The 17,145-nt window shown below is 45.1% G+C and overlaps 1 protein-coding gene across 1 annotated transcript in view; it reads right to left on the bottom strand.

The window, feature by feature from the left end:
• Positions 1–5,036: 5,036 nt before the first annotated feature.
• LOC115160548 (BCL-6 corepressor) overlaps positions 5,037–17,145 on the bottom strand; it is a 49,504-nt gene continuing 37,395 nt past the window's right edge. Inside the window, exons 5-7 of the mRNA XM_029710714.1 lie at positions 13,563–13,725; positions 6,478–6,628; positions 5,037–6,213 (exon numbers count right to left, since the gene is read on the bottom strand). Coding sequence (XP_029566574.1) covers positions 5,778–6,213; positions 6,478–6,628; positions 13,563–13,725 — 750 coding nt within the window. The 3' untranslated portion in view covers positions 5,037–5,777. The remainder of the gene's footprint in view (positions 6,214–6,477; positions 6,629–13,562; positions 13,726–17,145) is intronic.

Below are 17,145 nucleotides of genomic sequence, written 5' to 3'. Positions count from 1 at the left end.
AAAACATTTTCCTGGATGGATTGTCCTCAGTGTTTTGCCTGCCAAATAAGTTCTGTTATACTCACAGACATTATTTTAACAGTTTTAGAAACTTTAGAGTGTTTTCTATCCGAATCGACCAATTATATGCATATCCTAGCTTCTGGGCCTGAGTACTTTGGGCACGCTTTTCATCCAAAATTCTGAATGCTGCCCCCTATCCCAAAAAGGTTATGTACTGCAGTGCATCTCCTCCTCATGGACTGCACCAGATTTGCCAGTTCTTGCTGTGAGATGTTACACCACTCTTCCACCAAGGCACCTGCAAGTTCCCAGACATTTCTTGGGGGAATGGCCCTAGCCCTCACCCTCCGATCCAACAGGTCCAAGACGTACTCAATGGGATTGAGATCCGGGCTCTTCGATGGCCATGGCAGAACACTGACAATCCTGTCTTACAGGAAATCACCCACAGAATGAGCAGTATGGCTGGTGGCATTATCCTGCTGGAGGGTCATGTCAGGATGAGCCTGCAGGAAGGGTACCACATGAGGGAGGATGATGTCTTCCCTGTAACGCACAGCATTGAGATGGCCTGCAATGACAACAAGCTCTGTCCGATCATGCTGTGACACACCGCCCCAGACCACCTCCAAATCGATCCCGCTCCAGAGTACAGGCCTCGGTGTAACGGACCCTCACCCCTGGTGAGACAAAACTGCAACTCGTCAGTGAAGAGCACTTTTTGCCAGTCCTGTCTGGTCAAGCGACGGTGGGTTTGTGCCCATAGGCGACGTTGTTGCCTGTGATGTCTGGTGAGGACCTGCCTTACAACAGGCCTACAAGCCCTCAGTCCAGCCTCTCTCAGCCTATTGCGGACAGTCTGAGCACTGACGGAGGGATTGTGCATTCCTGGTGTAACTCAGGCAGTTGTTGTTGCCATCCTGTACCTGTCCCGCAGGTGTGATGTTCGGATGTACCAATCCTGTGCAGGTGTTGTTACATGTGGTGTGCCACTGCGAGGATGATCAGCTGTCTGTCCTGTCTCCCTGTAGCGCTGTTTTAGGCGTCTCACAGTACGGACATTGCAATTTTTTGCTCTGGCCACATCTGCACTCCTCATGCCTCCTTGTAGCATGCGTAATGCACATTCAAGTGGATGAGCAGGAACCCTGGGCATCTTTCTTTTGGTGTTTTTCAGAGTCAGTAGAAAGGCCTCTTTAGTGTCCTAAGTTTTCATAACTTTAATTGCCTACCGTCTGTAAACTGTTAGTGTCTTAACAACCGTTCCATATGTGCATGTTCATTAATTGTTTATGGTTCATTGAACAAGCATCGGAGGAAACAGTGTTTAAACCCTTTACAATGAAGATCTGTGAAGTTATTTGGATTTTTACGAATTATCTTTGAAAGAACGGGTCCTAAAAAAGGGACGTTTCTTTTTTTGCTGAGTTTATATGGATGAGCGATGGCCGTGCGGCATAGGCAAGATGCAGTAGATGGCATAGAATACAGTATATACATATGAGATGAATAATATAGGATATGTAAACATTATTACAGTGGCTTTATTTAATGGCCTTGAGACAGAAGCTGTTTTTCAGTCTCTCGGTCCCAGATTTGATGCAGCGGTACTGGCTCAGGTGGTTATTGTCCTTGATGATCTTTTTGGCCTTCCTGTGACATCAGGTGGTGTAGGTGTCCTGGAGGGCAGGTAGTTTGCCCCCGGTGATGCGTTGTGCAGACTGCACTACCCTCTGGAGAGCCTTGCGGTTGAGGGCGGTGCAGTTGCCGTACCAGGCGGTGACACAACCCGGATGCTCTTGATTGTGCATCTGTAAAAGTTTGTTAATGTTTTAGATGACAAGCCAAATTTCATCAGCCTCCTGTTGCGCCTTCACCACGCTGTCTGTGTAGGGGGACCATTTCAGTTTGTCCGTGATGTGTATGCCGAGGAACTTAAACTTTCCACCTTCTCCACTACTGTCCCGTCGATGTGGATAGGGGGGTGCTCCCTCTGCTGTTTCCTGAAGTCCACGATCATCTCCTTTGTTTTGTTGACATTGAGTGAGATGTTATTTTCCTGACACCACACTCCGAGGGCCCTCACCTCCTCCCTGTAGGCCGTCTCGTCGTCGTTGGTAATCAGGCCTACCACAGTGGTGTCGTCTGCAAACTTGATGATTGAGTTGGAAGCGTGCATGGCTATGCAGTCATGGGTGAACAGGGAGTACAGGAGAGGGCTGAGAACACACCCTTGTGGGGCCCCAGTGTTGAGGATCAGTGGGGTGGAGATGTTGTTTCCTATCTTCACCACCTGGGGGCGGCCCGTCAGAAAGTCCAGGACCCAGTTACACAGGGCGGGGTTGAGACCCAGGGTCTCGAGCTTAATGACGAGTATGGAGGGTACTATGGTGTTAAATGCTGAGCTGCAGTCAATGAACAGCATTCTTACATAGGTATTCCTCTTGTCCAGATGGGATAGGGCAGTGTGCAGTGTGATGGCGATTGCGTCGTCAGTGGACCTATTGGGGTGGTAAGCAAATTGGAGTGGGTCTAGGGTATCAGGTAGGGTGGAGGTGATATGAACCTTGACTAGTCTCTCAAAGCCGTTCATGATGACAGAAGTGAGTGCAATGGGGCGATAGTCATTTAGTTCAGTTACCTTAGCTTTCTTGGGAACAGGAACAATGGTGGCTATCTTGAAGCATGGGAGGACAACAGACTGGGATAGGGATTGATTGAATATGTCCGTAAACACACCAGCCAGCTGGTCCTGTGAATGCTCTGAGGACACGGCTAGGGATGTCGTCTGGGCCGACAGCCTTGCGAGGGTTAACACGTTTAAATGTTTTACTCACATTGGCCACGGAGAAAGAGAGCCCACAGTCTTTGGTAGCGGGCCGTGTCAGTGGCACTGTATTGTCCTCAAAGCGAGCAAATAAGTTGTTTAATTTGTCTGGGAGCAAGACGTCAATGTCCGCGATGGGGCTGGTTTTCTTTTTTGTAATCCGTGATTGACAGTAGACCCTGCCACATGCGTCTCGTGTTTGAGCCGTTTAATTGCGACTCTACTTTGTCTCTATACTGACGCTTTTCTTGTTTTATTGACTTGCGGAGGGAATAGCTACACTGTTTGTATTCGTACATGTTTCCAGTCTTCTTGTCATGATTAAAAGCGGTGGTTCGCGCTTTCAGTTTTGCGCAAATGCTGCCATCAATCCACGGTTTCTGGTTAGGAAAGATTTTAATTGTCTCCGATGCACTTGCTAATAAACTCACTCACCGAATCAGCATATACATCAACGTTATTGTCTGAGGCTATCCAGAACATATCCCAGTCCACGCGATCGAAGCAATCCGATTGGTCAGACGAGCATTGTGTAGACCTGAGCACGGGCGTTTCCTGTTTTAGTTTATGTCTACAGGCTGGGAGCAACAAAATGGAGTTATGGTCAGATTTGCCGAAGGCAGGGTGGGGGAAGGCTTTGTATGCATCTAGGAAGTTAGAGTAGCAATGATCCAGAATGGTACCAGCTCGGCTCGCGCATTCGATATGCTGATAGAATTTAGTAAGTCTTGTTCTCATGTTAGCTTTGTTAAAATCCCCAGCTACAATAAATGCATCCTCAGGATGTATGGTTTCCAGTTTTCATAAAGTCCAGTGAAGTTCTTTCAGGGCTGACGAGGTATCTGCTTGGGGGGGATATACACGGATGTGACTAATCGAAGAGAATTCTCTTGGAAGATAATGCAGTCGGCATTTGATTGTAAGGAATTCAAGGTCAGGTGAACAAAAGGACTTGAGTTCCTGTATGTTGTTAGGATCACACCATGAGTCGTTAATCATACGGCATACACCTCCGCCCTTCTTCTTACCAGAGAGATGTTTGTTTCTGTTAGCGCGATGCATGAAGAAACCAGGTGGCTGCACCGACTTTGACAACATATCCGAGTGAGCCATGTTTCAATCTCTGATGTCTCTGTGGAAGGCAACTCGTGCCCTAATTTCATCCACCTTGTTATCTAGAGATTGGACATAGGCGAGTAATATGCTCGGAAGCGGTGGATGGTATGCTCGCCTTCTAAGTCTGACCAGTAGGCTGCTCGGTCTATCTTTGGCAAACTCGTTGTTTTAGGTCAGCCTCTGGGATAAGATCCCATGACAAAGGATCCGCTTCGGGAAAGATGTATTCCTGGTCGTAATTGCTTTTATATCCAATAGTTATTCCTGGCTGTATGTAATAACACTTGAGGTTTTCTGGGCTAACAATGTCAGAAATAAAACTTTAAACTAATTACTGCATAGTTTTCTAAGGACCTGAAACGAGGTGACCATCTGTCGGCGCCATGCGGTGTGTTTTCACTTTTAACAATAAACAAGCTTTTTGCATTTACTTCCATTGTCCTCCAAGAGTTGCTGAATATCCTCTACTTCAGTTTGCTCCTCAATTCAAGCACCTTGGTTTGAGAGCGAGGTAGCAGCAGTGCTCCCCCCAAAGCTGTGTGATTATCCATAGCAAACAGTATGCTGTGTGTTTTCTTTACTTTGTTGGCTTCATTTGGCTTGAGGGAGTTTGAGTTTACTTGAGTAGGCTACTGGTTCTCCCCTCCAACCCCTTATTGTTGAGCATTCAGGATGTGGCTCAGAACAGCCTAGCTACACTATTTTAATCTTTATTTAACTAGGCAAGTCAGTTAAGAACAAATTCTTATTTAGAATGACGGCCTATGCCGACCAAACCCGGACGATGCCGAGCCAATTGTGTGCCGCCCTATGGGACTCCCAATCACGGCCGGTTGTGATACAGCCTGGATTCGAACCTGAGATGCAGTTCCTAAACCGCTGCGCCACTCGGGAGCTAAACAAGTAGCTCCTGTATGTAGGTAATGTAGTGTACAGATGAAATATTGAAGTAGCCCAATTTTGTCTGGATGTCTTCGTAGGTCCAGGCTAGACAGATTTGGTCTTGAAAAGCCAGAATGTGCCTAATGTTCAAAGATTAGGTAGTAAACCCTTCAATAGTAATTACAAAATGTGGAGCATAACACTTAGATAAACTTTCTTGCAAACGTTAAGATTTATTTTGATAATTTTGCTGGCAAAATATAAATACAAATGAAATATTTTAATTACAAAAAAAACATAGTATAACTGTTACTGTACTGCAATAGCCACCCTGTTGTTCTGTACCGAAGGGCGAATATCTTCTCATCTTTAAACCTTTAATATTATATAAAAACACATCTCCTCAGTTTTGCAAGTGAAATTAGAGACCAAATGAGAAGCAGATTGAACACAGGTACAAAACAGCCCCTGAGGGTGATTAGAATGCTAACTCTGTCTGAGGAGAACAAAAAACTATACAACTGATCCTCATCATGTGCTTCCTATGAACAAAAAATGTGACATTCAAAAGCGCTGCCTCAGTGCTCAGACACACACTATGGCATATAAACTGACACACACACACACACACACACATATATATTATACTGTTTAACACACATACACACAACCTTCCAGTCATGATAACACAACCACACAATTGCAGGAGAGAAATCAAGATAACATTTCCAGATATATTTATACTTATATTAATACATGTATAAAAAATAAGACAATTGTTAATTTACAGTCGCCTCTTCATCTTCGCTTGATGTCCAGACACATTCAGGTCTCTGCTGCTCTGTCTGTCCGTTCGTCCATACAGTCCACTGGTACAGAGCAGGAGTTCATCTCAGGGCAGGGGTCTTACTCATTCACCTATCGTAGACCCCCACTGTAGAGTAGGGATTCAGAAATCAGAGTCAAAGTTCAGGGTCAGGGATAACAACCTCCTGTTAGCGTTAGCTTTAAAATTAGCGTTACCATTAGTCTTAGTGTTAGTCTTAGCGTTAGCATTAGCCCTAATGTTCCCATTAACATTAGCCTTAGCATTAACGTTAGCCTCCAGGGGTTCGTCCCAGCGGTCATCCAGGCACTCCAGGGTGGATCCCAGCAGAGCGGCCAGCTCAGCACTCCCCTCCACCAGGTCCAGCAGCTCCTTGCTGTCTGGCTGGAAGCCCTCCAGCTCGTCTGGGCAGGAGAAGAGCTGGGAGAGGGAGGCCTGGCGGTAAAACTCTGCCTCGGACATTGTCACCACCTTCATGTGGGGGAAGGAGGAGCGGAAGGAACGGGCCGACATCCGCAGCTTCCGGAGAACATCTGAGAGGAGAAGCCAGTTCCTGGACCTGGGGGGTGGGAAGAGGATTCGGGACCGCAAGGATTTATACACACAAGAGATGAACAAATGGTATTGGTTTATTATCTGTCACTTTCATCTCACTCTCTCATTCTGTACTCCTCTTTCCCTCCTTCTATCCAATCATATTGATTTCTCTGTGTGTGTGTGTGTGTGTGTGTGTGTGTGTGTGTGTGTGTGTGTGTGTGTGTGTGTGTGTGTGTGTGTGTGTGTGTATATACACACTGTATATACACACTGTATATACACTCACCCCTGCAACAAGGACACCTGGATGTTGTAGCAGGGGAGGAGGGGTTGGTTGGAGAACTCAAACTCAAAGAGCTCCCTCCTGTCCTCATCATCTTCCTCTGGCCCTGGGGGATCCGCCAGCATGTTACACACACTGCCCTCCTCTAAGGACTCTGAGACATGGAGAAAGGGATACACAGTTAGAATAACACAAGTCCACTGCCCTCTTCCAATGACTCAAAGTATTCACAGCCCTTGACTTTTCCACATGTTGTTGTGTTACAGCATGAGATGCTGTGTCAGTGGCATACACACAATGCTCCATCATGCCAAAGTGGAATTAGGTTTTAGAATTTTGTACAGATGAATTTAAAAATGAAAAGCTGAAAAATGTCTTGGGTCAATAAATATTCAACCCCTTTGTTATGTCAAGACTAAATACAGTCAGGAGTAAATAAGTCAAAACACCAGTCTCAACGTCAACAGTGAAGAGGCGACTCTGGGATGCTGGCCTTCTAGGCAGAGTTGCAAAGAAAAAGCCATATCTCAGACTGGACCATAAAAAGAAAAGATTAAGATGGGCAAAAGAACACAGACACAGGACAGAGGAACTCTGCCTAGAAGGCCAGCATCCCGGACTCGCCTATTCACTGTTGACGTTCAGACTGGTGTTTTGCGGGTACTATTTAATGAAGCTGCCAGTTGAGGACTTGTGCGGTGTCTGTTTCTCAAACTAGACACTCTAATGTACTTGTCCTCTTGCTCAGTTGTGCACCGGGGCCTCCCACCCCTCTTTCTGTTCTGGTTAGAGCCAGTTTGCGCTGTTCTGTGAAGGGAATAGTACACAGCGTTGTAAGAGATCTTCAGTTTCTTGGCAATTTCTCGCATGGAATAGCCTTAATTTCTCAGAACAAGAATAGCCTGATGAGTTTCAGAAGAAAGTCCTTTGTTTCTAGGCCATTTGAGCCTGTCATCAAACCCACAAATAATGACGCTCCAGATACTCAACTTGTCTAAGGAAGGACAGTTTTATTGCTTCTTTAATCAGAAACAACAGTTTTCAGCTGTGCTAACATAATTGCAAAAGGGTTTTCTAATGATCAATTAGCCTTTTAAAATTATAAACTTGGATTAGCTAACACAACGTGCCATTGGAACACAGGAGTGATGGTTGCTGATAATGAGCCTCTGTACGCCTACGTAGATATTCCATAACAATTCTCCCGTTTCCAGCTACAATAGTCATTTACAACATTAGCAATGTCTACACTGTATTTCTGATCAATTTGATGTTAGTTAAATGGACAAAAAAATGTGCTTTTCTTTCAAAAACAAGGACATTTCTATGTGACCCCAAGCTTTTGAACGGTAGTGTATATTTTTGTTTATACCTAACGGGGTCCTAAAATTCAAAATCAAAAAGTTAAATGATCCTTGGTATGACCATCTTAAAACAATTCCATATAGCTTAGTAGAACTACCCCCCCCCCCCCCCCCCCCCCCCAAGGGGTTAAAAATAATAATATGCAAATATTGTACAATGCAGGTGCACAAAGCTCGTAGACTTAACCAAAAAGACTCACAGCTGTTATCACTGCCAAAGGTGATTCTAACATGTATTGACTAAGGGGTGTGAATTTTTTAATTTTACCTTTAGTTAACCAGGCAAGTCAGTTAAGAACCAATTTTTATTTTCAATGACGGCCTAGGAACAGTGGCTTAACTGCCTTGTTCAGGGGTAGAACGGCAGACTTTTACCTTGTCAGCTCAGGGATTCGATTTTCAAACCTTTCAGTTACTAGTCCAACGCTCTAACCACTAGGCTACCTGACAAATACTTACAGTACCAGTCAAACGTTTAGACACACCTACTCATTCAAGGGTTTTTATTTTGACTATTTTCTACCCTGTAGAATAATAGTGAAGACATCAAAACTATGAAATAACACATATGGAATCACGTAGTAACCAAAAAGTGTTAAACAAATCAAAATATATTTTATATTCTTCAAAGTAGCCACCCTTTGCCTTGATGACTGCTTTGCACACTCTTGGCATTCTCTCAACCAGCTTCATTAGGTAGTCACCTAGAATGCATTTCAATTAAGGCGTGCATTGGTAAAGTTGAATATGTGGAATTTCATTCCTTCTTAATGCGTTTGAGCCAATCAGTTGTGTTGTGACAAGGTAGGAGTGGTATACAGAAGATAGCCCTATTTGGTAAAAGACCAAGTCCATATTATGCTCAAATAAGCAAAGAGAAATGACAGTCCATCATTACTTTAAGACATGAAGGTCAGTCAATCTGGATAATTTCAAGAACTTTGAAAGTTTCTTCAAGTGCATTTGCAAAAACCATCAAGCATTTTGATGAAACTGGCTCTCATGAGTTACCTCTGCTGCAGAGGATAAATTTATTCGAGTTAACTGCACCTCAGATTGCAGCCCAAATAAATGCTTCACAGAGTTCAAGTAAAAGACACATCTCAACGTCAACTGTTCAGAGGAGACTGCGTGAATCAGGCCTTCATGGTCAAATTGCTGCAAAGAAACCACTACTAAAGGACACCAATAATAAGAAGAGACTTGCTTGGGCCAAGAAACACAAGCAATTGACATTGGAAATCTGTGCTTTGGTCTGATGGGTCCAAATGTGAGATTTTTGGTCCCAACAGCCACGTCTTTGTGAGACACAGAGTTGGCGAAAGGATGATTTCTGCATGTGTGGTTCCCACCGTGAAGCACGGAGGTGGTGGTGTGATGGTGCTTTGCTGGTGACACGGTCTGTGATTTATTTATAATTCAAGGCACACTTAACCAGCATGGCTACCACAGCATTCTGCAGCGAAACGGCATCCCATCTGGTTTGCGCTTAGTGAGACAATCATTTGTTTTTCAACAGGACAATGACCCAAAACACACCTTCAGCTGTGTAAGGGCTATTTGACCAAGAAAGAGAGAGGAGTGCTGCATCAGATGACCTGGCCTCCACAATCAGCCGACCTCAACCCAATTGAGATGGTTTGGGATTAGTTGGAACACAGAGTGAAGGAAAAGCAGCCAACAAGTGCTCAGCATATGTGGGAACTTCTTCAAGACTGCTGGAAAACGACCCAAAACAATGGCGCCGCAGAAGGGGCAGACGGAGCGGTCTTCTGGTCAGGCTCCGTAGAAGGGCACGTCGCCCACCGCTCCCGAGTATACTGCTAGCCAATGTCTAGTCTCTTGACAACAAGGTAGATGAAAACCGAGGAAGGGTTGCCTTCCAGAGAGACACAAGAGATTGTAACATTCTCTGTTTCACAGAAACATGGCTCACTCAGGATACGTTATCAGAGCCGACAGAAACAAACATCTCTCTGGTAAGAAGGGTGGGGGTGTATGCCTTATGATTAACGAGTCGTGGTGTGATCATAACAACATACAGGAACTCAAGTCATTTTGTTCACCTGACCTAGAAATCCTTACAATCAAATTCCAACCGCATTATCTTCCAAGAGAATTCTCTTAGATTATAATTACAGTCGCGTACATCCCCGCCAAGCAGACACCTCAAAGGCCCTGAAAGAACTTCACTGGACTCTATGTAAACTGGAAACCACATATCCTGAGGCTGCATTTATTGTAGCTGGGGGATTTTAACAAAGGCTAATATGAAAACATGGCTCCCTAAACTTTATCAGCATATCTAATGTGCGACCCGGGCTGGAAAAATTCGGGATCATTGCTACTCTAACTTCCATGACGCATACAAAGCCCTGCCCCGCCCTCCTTTCAGCAAATCTGAAAGCACGACTCCATTTTGTTGCTCCCAGCCTATAGACATAAACTAAAACAGGAAATGCCCGTGCTCAGGTCTGTTCAACGCTGGTCCGACCAATCTGATTCCACCCTTCAAGATTGCTTCGATCACGTGGACTGGGATATGTTCCGGATAGCGTCGAACAACAACATTGATGTATACGCCGATTCGGTGAGTGAATTTATTAGCAAGTGCATTAGTGATGTTGTATCCACGGCGACAATTAAAACCTTCCCCAACCAGAAGCCGTGGATTGATGGCAGCATTCGAGCAAAACTGAAAGCGCAAACCACTGCTTTTTTTCAGGGCAAGGGGACCGGAAACATGACCAAATACAAACAGTGTAGCTATTCCCTCTGCAAGGCAATCAAACAAGCTAAGCGTCAGTATAGAGACAAAGTAGAGTCACAATTCAACGGCTCAGACACGAGACGTATGTGGCAGGGTCTACAGTCAATCACGGATTACAAAAAGAAAACCAGCCCCGTCGCGGACCCCAATGTCTTGATCCTAGACAAACTAAACAACTTCTTTGCTCGCTTTGAGGACAATACAGTGCCACTGACACGGCCCGCTACCAAAACCTGTGGAATCTCCTTCACCGCAGCCTTGCGTGAGTAAAACATTTAAACGTGTTAACCCTCGCAAGGCTGCCGGCCCAGACCGCATCCCTAGACGCGTCCTCAGAGCATGCGCAGACCAGCTGGCTGGTGTGTTTACGAACATATTAAATCAATCCCTAACCCAATCTGCTGTTCCCACATGCTTCAAGAGGGCCACCATTGTTCCAGTTCCCAAGAAAGCTAAGGTAACTGAGCTAAATGACTAGGATCATATCACCTCCACCCTACCTGATACCCTAGACCCACTCTAATAGGTCCACAGACGACGCAATCGCAATCACACTGCCCTAACCCATCTGGAAAAGAGGAATACCTATGTAAGAATGCTGTTCATTGACTACAGCTCAGCATTTAAACAGCCATCACTAACGTTAAGTGGCTGCTGCCAATATACTGACTCAAATCTCTAGCCACTTTAATAATAAAAAATTGGATGTAATACATGTATCACTAGTCACTTTAAACAATGCCACTTTATATAATGTTTACATACCCTACATTACTCATCTCATATGTATATTCTGTACTATATACCATCCACTGCATCTTGCCTATGCCATTCCGCCATCTCTCATCCATATATTTATACGTACATATTCTTATTCATTCTTTTACACTTGTGTGTATAAGGTAGTTGTTGTGAAATTGTTAGATTACTTGTTAGATATTACTGCATGGTCTGAACTAGAAACACAAGCATTATGCCAGACTCGCATTAACATCTGCGAACCATGGGCATGTGACCAATAAAATTTGATTTGAAAAACATTCCAGGTGTTGCTGGTTGAGAGAATGCCAAGAGTGTGCAAAGCTGTCATCAAGGCAAATGGTGGCTACTTTGAAGAACCTAAAATATAACATATATTTTGGGTTTGTTTAACCTCTGGGGTATGTGGGACGCTAAATTCAAAACAACAAAAATCTCATAATTCAAATTTCTCAAACATACAACTATTATATCCCATTTTAAAGATACACTTCTCGTTAATCCAACCCAAAAACTTTACGGCGAAAGCATAACATTAGATTATGTTAGGACAGCGCCGAGACAAGAAAAACCACACAGCCATTTTCCAAGCAAGGAGAGGAGTCACAAAAACCAGAAATACAGCTAAAATGAATCACTAACCTTTGATGATCTTCATCAGATGGCACTCATAGGACTTCACGTTACACAATACATGCATGTTTTGCTCGATAAAGTTCATATTTATATACAAAAACCCCATTTTACATTGGCGTGTAATGTTCATAAATGTTTTGCCTCCCAAAACTTCCGGAGAATGAGCACATCAATTTACAGAAATACTCATCATAAACGTTGATAAAATATCCAACAGTTATTCAAAGAATTATAGATACACTTCTCCTTAATGCAACCGCTATGACAGATTTCAAAAAAGCTTTACGGCGAAAGCAAATTTTGCAATAATCTGAGTACAGCGCTCAGATATCAGAACAAGCCATTTTGGAGTCAACAGAAATGACAAAAATGACATTATAAATATTCACTTACCTTTGATGATCTTCATCGGAATGCACTCCCAGGAATCCCAGTTCCAGAATAAATGTTTGTTTTGTTCGATAAAATTCATCATTATGTCCAAATACCTCAATTTTGTTCGCGCGTTTAGTCCACTACTTTAAATGTAAGGCACGCGCTTACTAAGTCCAGACGAAAAGTCAAAAAAGTTATACTACAGTTTGTAGAAACATGTCAAACGATGTATAGAATCAATCTTTAGGATGTTTTTATCATAAATCTTCCATAATATTCCAACCAGACGATTCCTTTGTATTCAAAAAAGAAAGGAAACACAGCTAACTCTCAAGTGAATGCGCGCCACTGAGCTCATGTCATTTTCTCTGTCAGCTACTTCCAGAAGCTCTTATTCTCTCCCTATTCATAGTAGAAGCATGAAACAATGTTCTAAAGACTGTTGACATCTTGTCAAGGAAGTGCAAAATGACCCCACAGACACTGTGTACTGGATAGGGAATCACTTGAAAAACTACAAACCTCAGATTTCCACATTTCCTGGTTGGATTTTTCTCAGGTTTTTGCTTGCCATATGAGTTCTGTTATACTCACAGACATCATTCAAACAGTTTTAGAAACTTCAGAGTGTTTTCTATCCAAATATACCAATGATATGCATATCCTACCTTCTGAGCCTGAGTAGCAGGCAGTTTACTACGGGCACGCCTTTCATCCGGACGTCAAAATACTGCCCCCTACCCTAGAGATGTTAACACTTTTTTGGTTACTACATGATTCCATATGTTATTTCATAGTTTTTATGTTTTTACTATTCTACAATGTAGAAAATAGTTGAAATAAAAAAAAAACCTTGAATGAGTAGGTGTCCTGAAATTTGACTGGAAATGTATGTATGAGATATTTCTGTATTTCATTTTCAGACATTTGCAAAATTTGTAAAAACATGTTTTCACTTCGTCATTGTGTTTTAGATGTTTTAGGTGGGTGAGAAAAACATCTATTTAATCAATTTTGAATTCAGGCAGTAACAACAAAATGTGGATTAAGTCAAGGGTTATGAATACTTTCTGAAGGTAGTGCACACAGAGTTATATTACACAATGAAAACACACACACATAGCTGATCTTTTTGCACACAATGGGAATCTCTCTCACACAAATAGACACAGAGCGAGACTCACCACACACAGCACTGCCATAGAATTCCCAGTGGATCTCTGGGTCGTCATCAGAGTGGCCCTGCAGGTCAGCAAAATAATCTACGGGGAGAAGAGAAGAGAAAGTGAGAGAGAGAGAAGAGAAAGCGCGAGAGAGAAAGCGCGAGAGCGAGAGAAAGAAAGCGCGAGAGCGAGAGAGAAAGCGAGAGAGAGCGAGAAAGCGCAAGAGAGAGAGCGAGAAAGAGCAAGAGAGAGAGAGAAAGCGAGAGAAAGCGAGAGCGAGAGAGAGAAAGCGAGAGAGAGAAAGCGCACGAGAGAGAAAGCGCGCGCGAGAGAGAGAAAGCGCGCGAGAGAGAGAGAAAGCGAGCGAGAGAGAGAGAAAGCGCGAGAGAGAGAGAAAGCGCGAGAGAGAGAGAAAGCGAGCGAGAGAGAGAGAAAGCGAGCGAGAGAGAGAGAAAGCGCGCGAGAGAGAGAAAGCGCGAGAGAGAGAGAGAAAGCGCGCGAGAGAGAGAGAAAGCGCGCGAGAGAGAGAGAAAGCACGCGAGAGAGAGAGAAAGCGCGCGAGAGAGAGAGAAAGCGCGCGAGAGAGAGAGAAAGCGCGCGAGAGAGAGAGAAAGCGCGCGAGAGAGAGAAAGCGAGAGAGAGAGAGAGAGAAAGTGAGAGAAAGTGAAAGCGAGAACTCGAGAGAGAGCGCAACATAAAGCGAAAGTGCGAGAGAGAGAGAAAGTGCGAGAGAGAGACTTTGACTTTGTCTTTCTTTACTGAAACATTCTCATTTCATTTAAAACTCACCACCCAACCCCCCCTTAAAATTAAAACCAAAAATACATCTTGTAATGCATACATGTACCATACTCACCTTTCCAGCTACCACATGATACAAACCAACATCACAATACTCAAAACAATACCCACTCCTACAACCGTATATCCAAAACATCTTCCCCAGCTATACAGAGAGCCCCCCCAACACACCATATCTCCTGAAACATCTCCACACTTTTTATCATTCTATAGAACTCAAACTCAACCCTAAGGCGCGCAGAGACCATCCCATTAAACAATAGTAAAGGGTCTGTTATCCCCCCACCTTTGACCCTGTTCCTCCTTGTTAGCAAAATAGCTAACTTTGCCTGAGCAAACAGAAAATTCAACAAAACACATTTTTCCTTCTCCTTACTTGAATACCTGTATCCCATTATAAACATCCCAACAGTAAAAACCTCCCCCAACCTCTCACACAGACATTCCAACAGAGACATTAGTGACATTAACCTGGTGCACACAGAAAACACATGAATCACAGTTTCTTTCATTACACAGAAAGGACACCCCTGCCTGATTCCCGGTTCAACCTGTGCCAATCAGCTGTTAGTGGCCAGGGCTCCATGAAGAACCCTCCACTGAAGGTCCCCTGACCTCTTTGGTACTGGGGGTTTGTAGAGCCCCCTCCATCTAAAACCCACCATACTCTCCTCCCCACATACCCCCTGCCACTGATGTGCCTTCACTCCTGTTAGGCTCCTAATGTTCCTAACCTTAACGCAGAGGTTGTAGAGGGCTTTACCTCCCACCCCTTCAAACTCTCCCAGGCTCGGAGTGTTAAGATCTAACAAGTCCTCCAGACCCCCTTGCCAGTCTCCAGTCTCTGCCGTCACCTGCAGTGGCGGAAAAGTTGGTGGCCCCTCTCCCTTTGGCTGCTCAAACATCCCCCTTACTGGCTCAGACAGTGCCTCCTGGACCTCCTCCAGGAATCTCTCCAGCAGCCTAAGAGACGTTATTCCTGTTTGCTGTGCCAAGACTTCCAGGGTTTTCCACCCCTCCTCTCCCAGCAGTCTCAGGTCACCCAGCCTTTTTACACCCCCTGCCATCAGTTGCCTCTGCAGGGTGGCCGACTGGACCGATCTCAAAGGGATGGCTGGGTTGTGGAAGATAGGCTCCTCCCACACCCACAGCCCAGGCTCCACACCCTCTTCTCGTGTGGCCTTAGCAGCTGCCAGGCCCTCAGCATTGCAGAGTAAAAATCTGAGAGACCTGCTGTACTCAGCCTCTCCAGCTTCATGAGGAACAGCTGCCGGTCCAACCCTAAATCTCCAGCTCTCCTCAGCAGCGCGCATGCTGGTTCCCTCCAGCCAACATCAGTATGGTACAGCAGTCTCTGCACCGCCTTTAGCCGGAAAGTAGCCATCCTGCTCTCCAGTTCCACCAGGCCCTGTCCTCCTTCGTGGACGGTCATATACAACACTGCCGCCCTCAGCCAGTGATGGCCTGACCAGAAGAAGTCCACCAGCTTGCGTTGCAGGTACGTGAGCAGACCGGCAGGGGGGGTTGAGGACAGCCAGTTTATGCCACAGGGAAGATGCCACCAGGTTGTTAATTATCAGCACCCTCCCTCTATATGACACTTGGGACAGGAGCCACCTCCACCTGGCCAGTCTTGACACCACTGCTTGTGACAGCCCCTCCCAGTTCTTCCTGACCCACCTCTCCGAGCCCAGGTACACCCTCAACACTTTAAGCCCTTCACAACCCCACAGCAAACCCCCTGGAAGCAGAGGAGGAGCCCTATTCTTCCATGCCCAACATAACAGAGCTTTGCTCTTGCCCCAGTTTACCTTAGCTGATGAAGCTCCCTCGTACACCCTCAGACTGGTCTCCAGTGCCTGCATATCCTGACCATCACAGAGACATCATCTGCATATGCTGACACTGCTATGCCTGTCCACACACTCCCTGCAGTCTCCTGTGTAGCAGTCCTAAAAAAGGCTCAATGGCTAGTGTGTATAACTGCCCAGATAGAGGGCATCCTTGTCTAATGCCCCGTCTCACCCAGACTGGCCTACTGAGCCCCCCTCCCACCTTGACCATACATGACACCCCAGCATACAACAGCTTCACACATGTCAAAAAACTCTTCCCAAACCCAAACACAGACATCACATTAAACAGATACTCATGGTCCACTCTATCAAAAGCCTTCTCTTGATCTAAAGAGACCAGTCCAAAGTTCACATTAGAACCTCTCGACAAGTCCAACATGTTCCTAATTAAGAACAAGTTGTCCGTGATTGAGCGTCCCGGTACCCAATATGTTTGGTCCTTATGTACTATCGAGTCCAAATGGGACTTCAGTCTGTTAGAGAGGACCTTGGCAAATATCTTGTAGTCCGCACAGAGTAATGCCACAGGCCTCTAGTTCTTAAGTTCACACAAGTCCCCTTTTTTGGGCAGGAGAGTCAGAGCTGCCCGACGGCAGCTCATCGGCAACTCTCCTACCCCGACGCATTCACGCAACACGCAAAATAAGTCCTGTCCAATTATTCCCCAGAATTTTTTATAAAACTCCACTGGGAGTCCATCAACCCCCGGTGCACGACCGGGGGACATCTGGGTTACGGCCTCTGCCAGTTCATGGGACAACAGAGGAATGTCCATGTCATCCCTCTGTGCCAGAGAGAGCTTAGGGAGTCCTGCGAACAAGACCTGAGCACACAAAGGATCACACACTTCTGCCCTATACAATTCAGTATAAAACTCCACAGTCCGCTCCCGCATCTCACCCACCACAGAGGTCACCCGCCCATCAGACAGCCGTAGACAATGCATA

Source organism: Salmo trutta, chromosome 24 (assembly GCF_901001165.1).
Source record: "Salmo trutta chromosome 24, fSalTru1.1, whole genome shotgun sequence".
Taxonomy (NCBI): domain Eukaryota; kingdom Metazoa; phylum Chordata; class Actinopteri; order Salmoniformes; family Salmonidae; genus Salmo; species Salmo trutta.
Note: the sequence above shows the minus strand (reverse complement) of the source record. Positions and strands in the feature narration are given on the sequence as shown.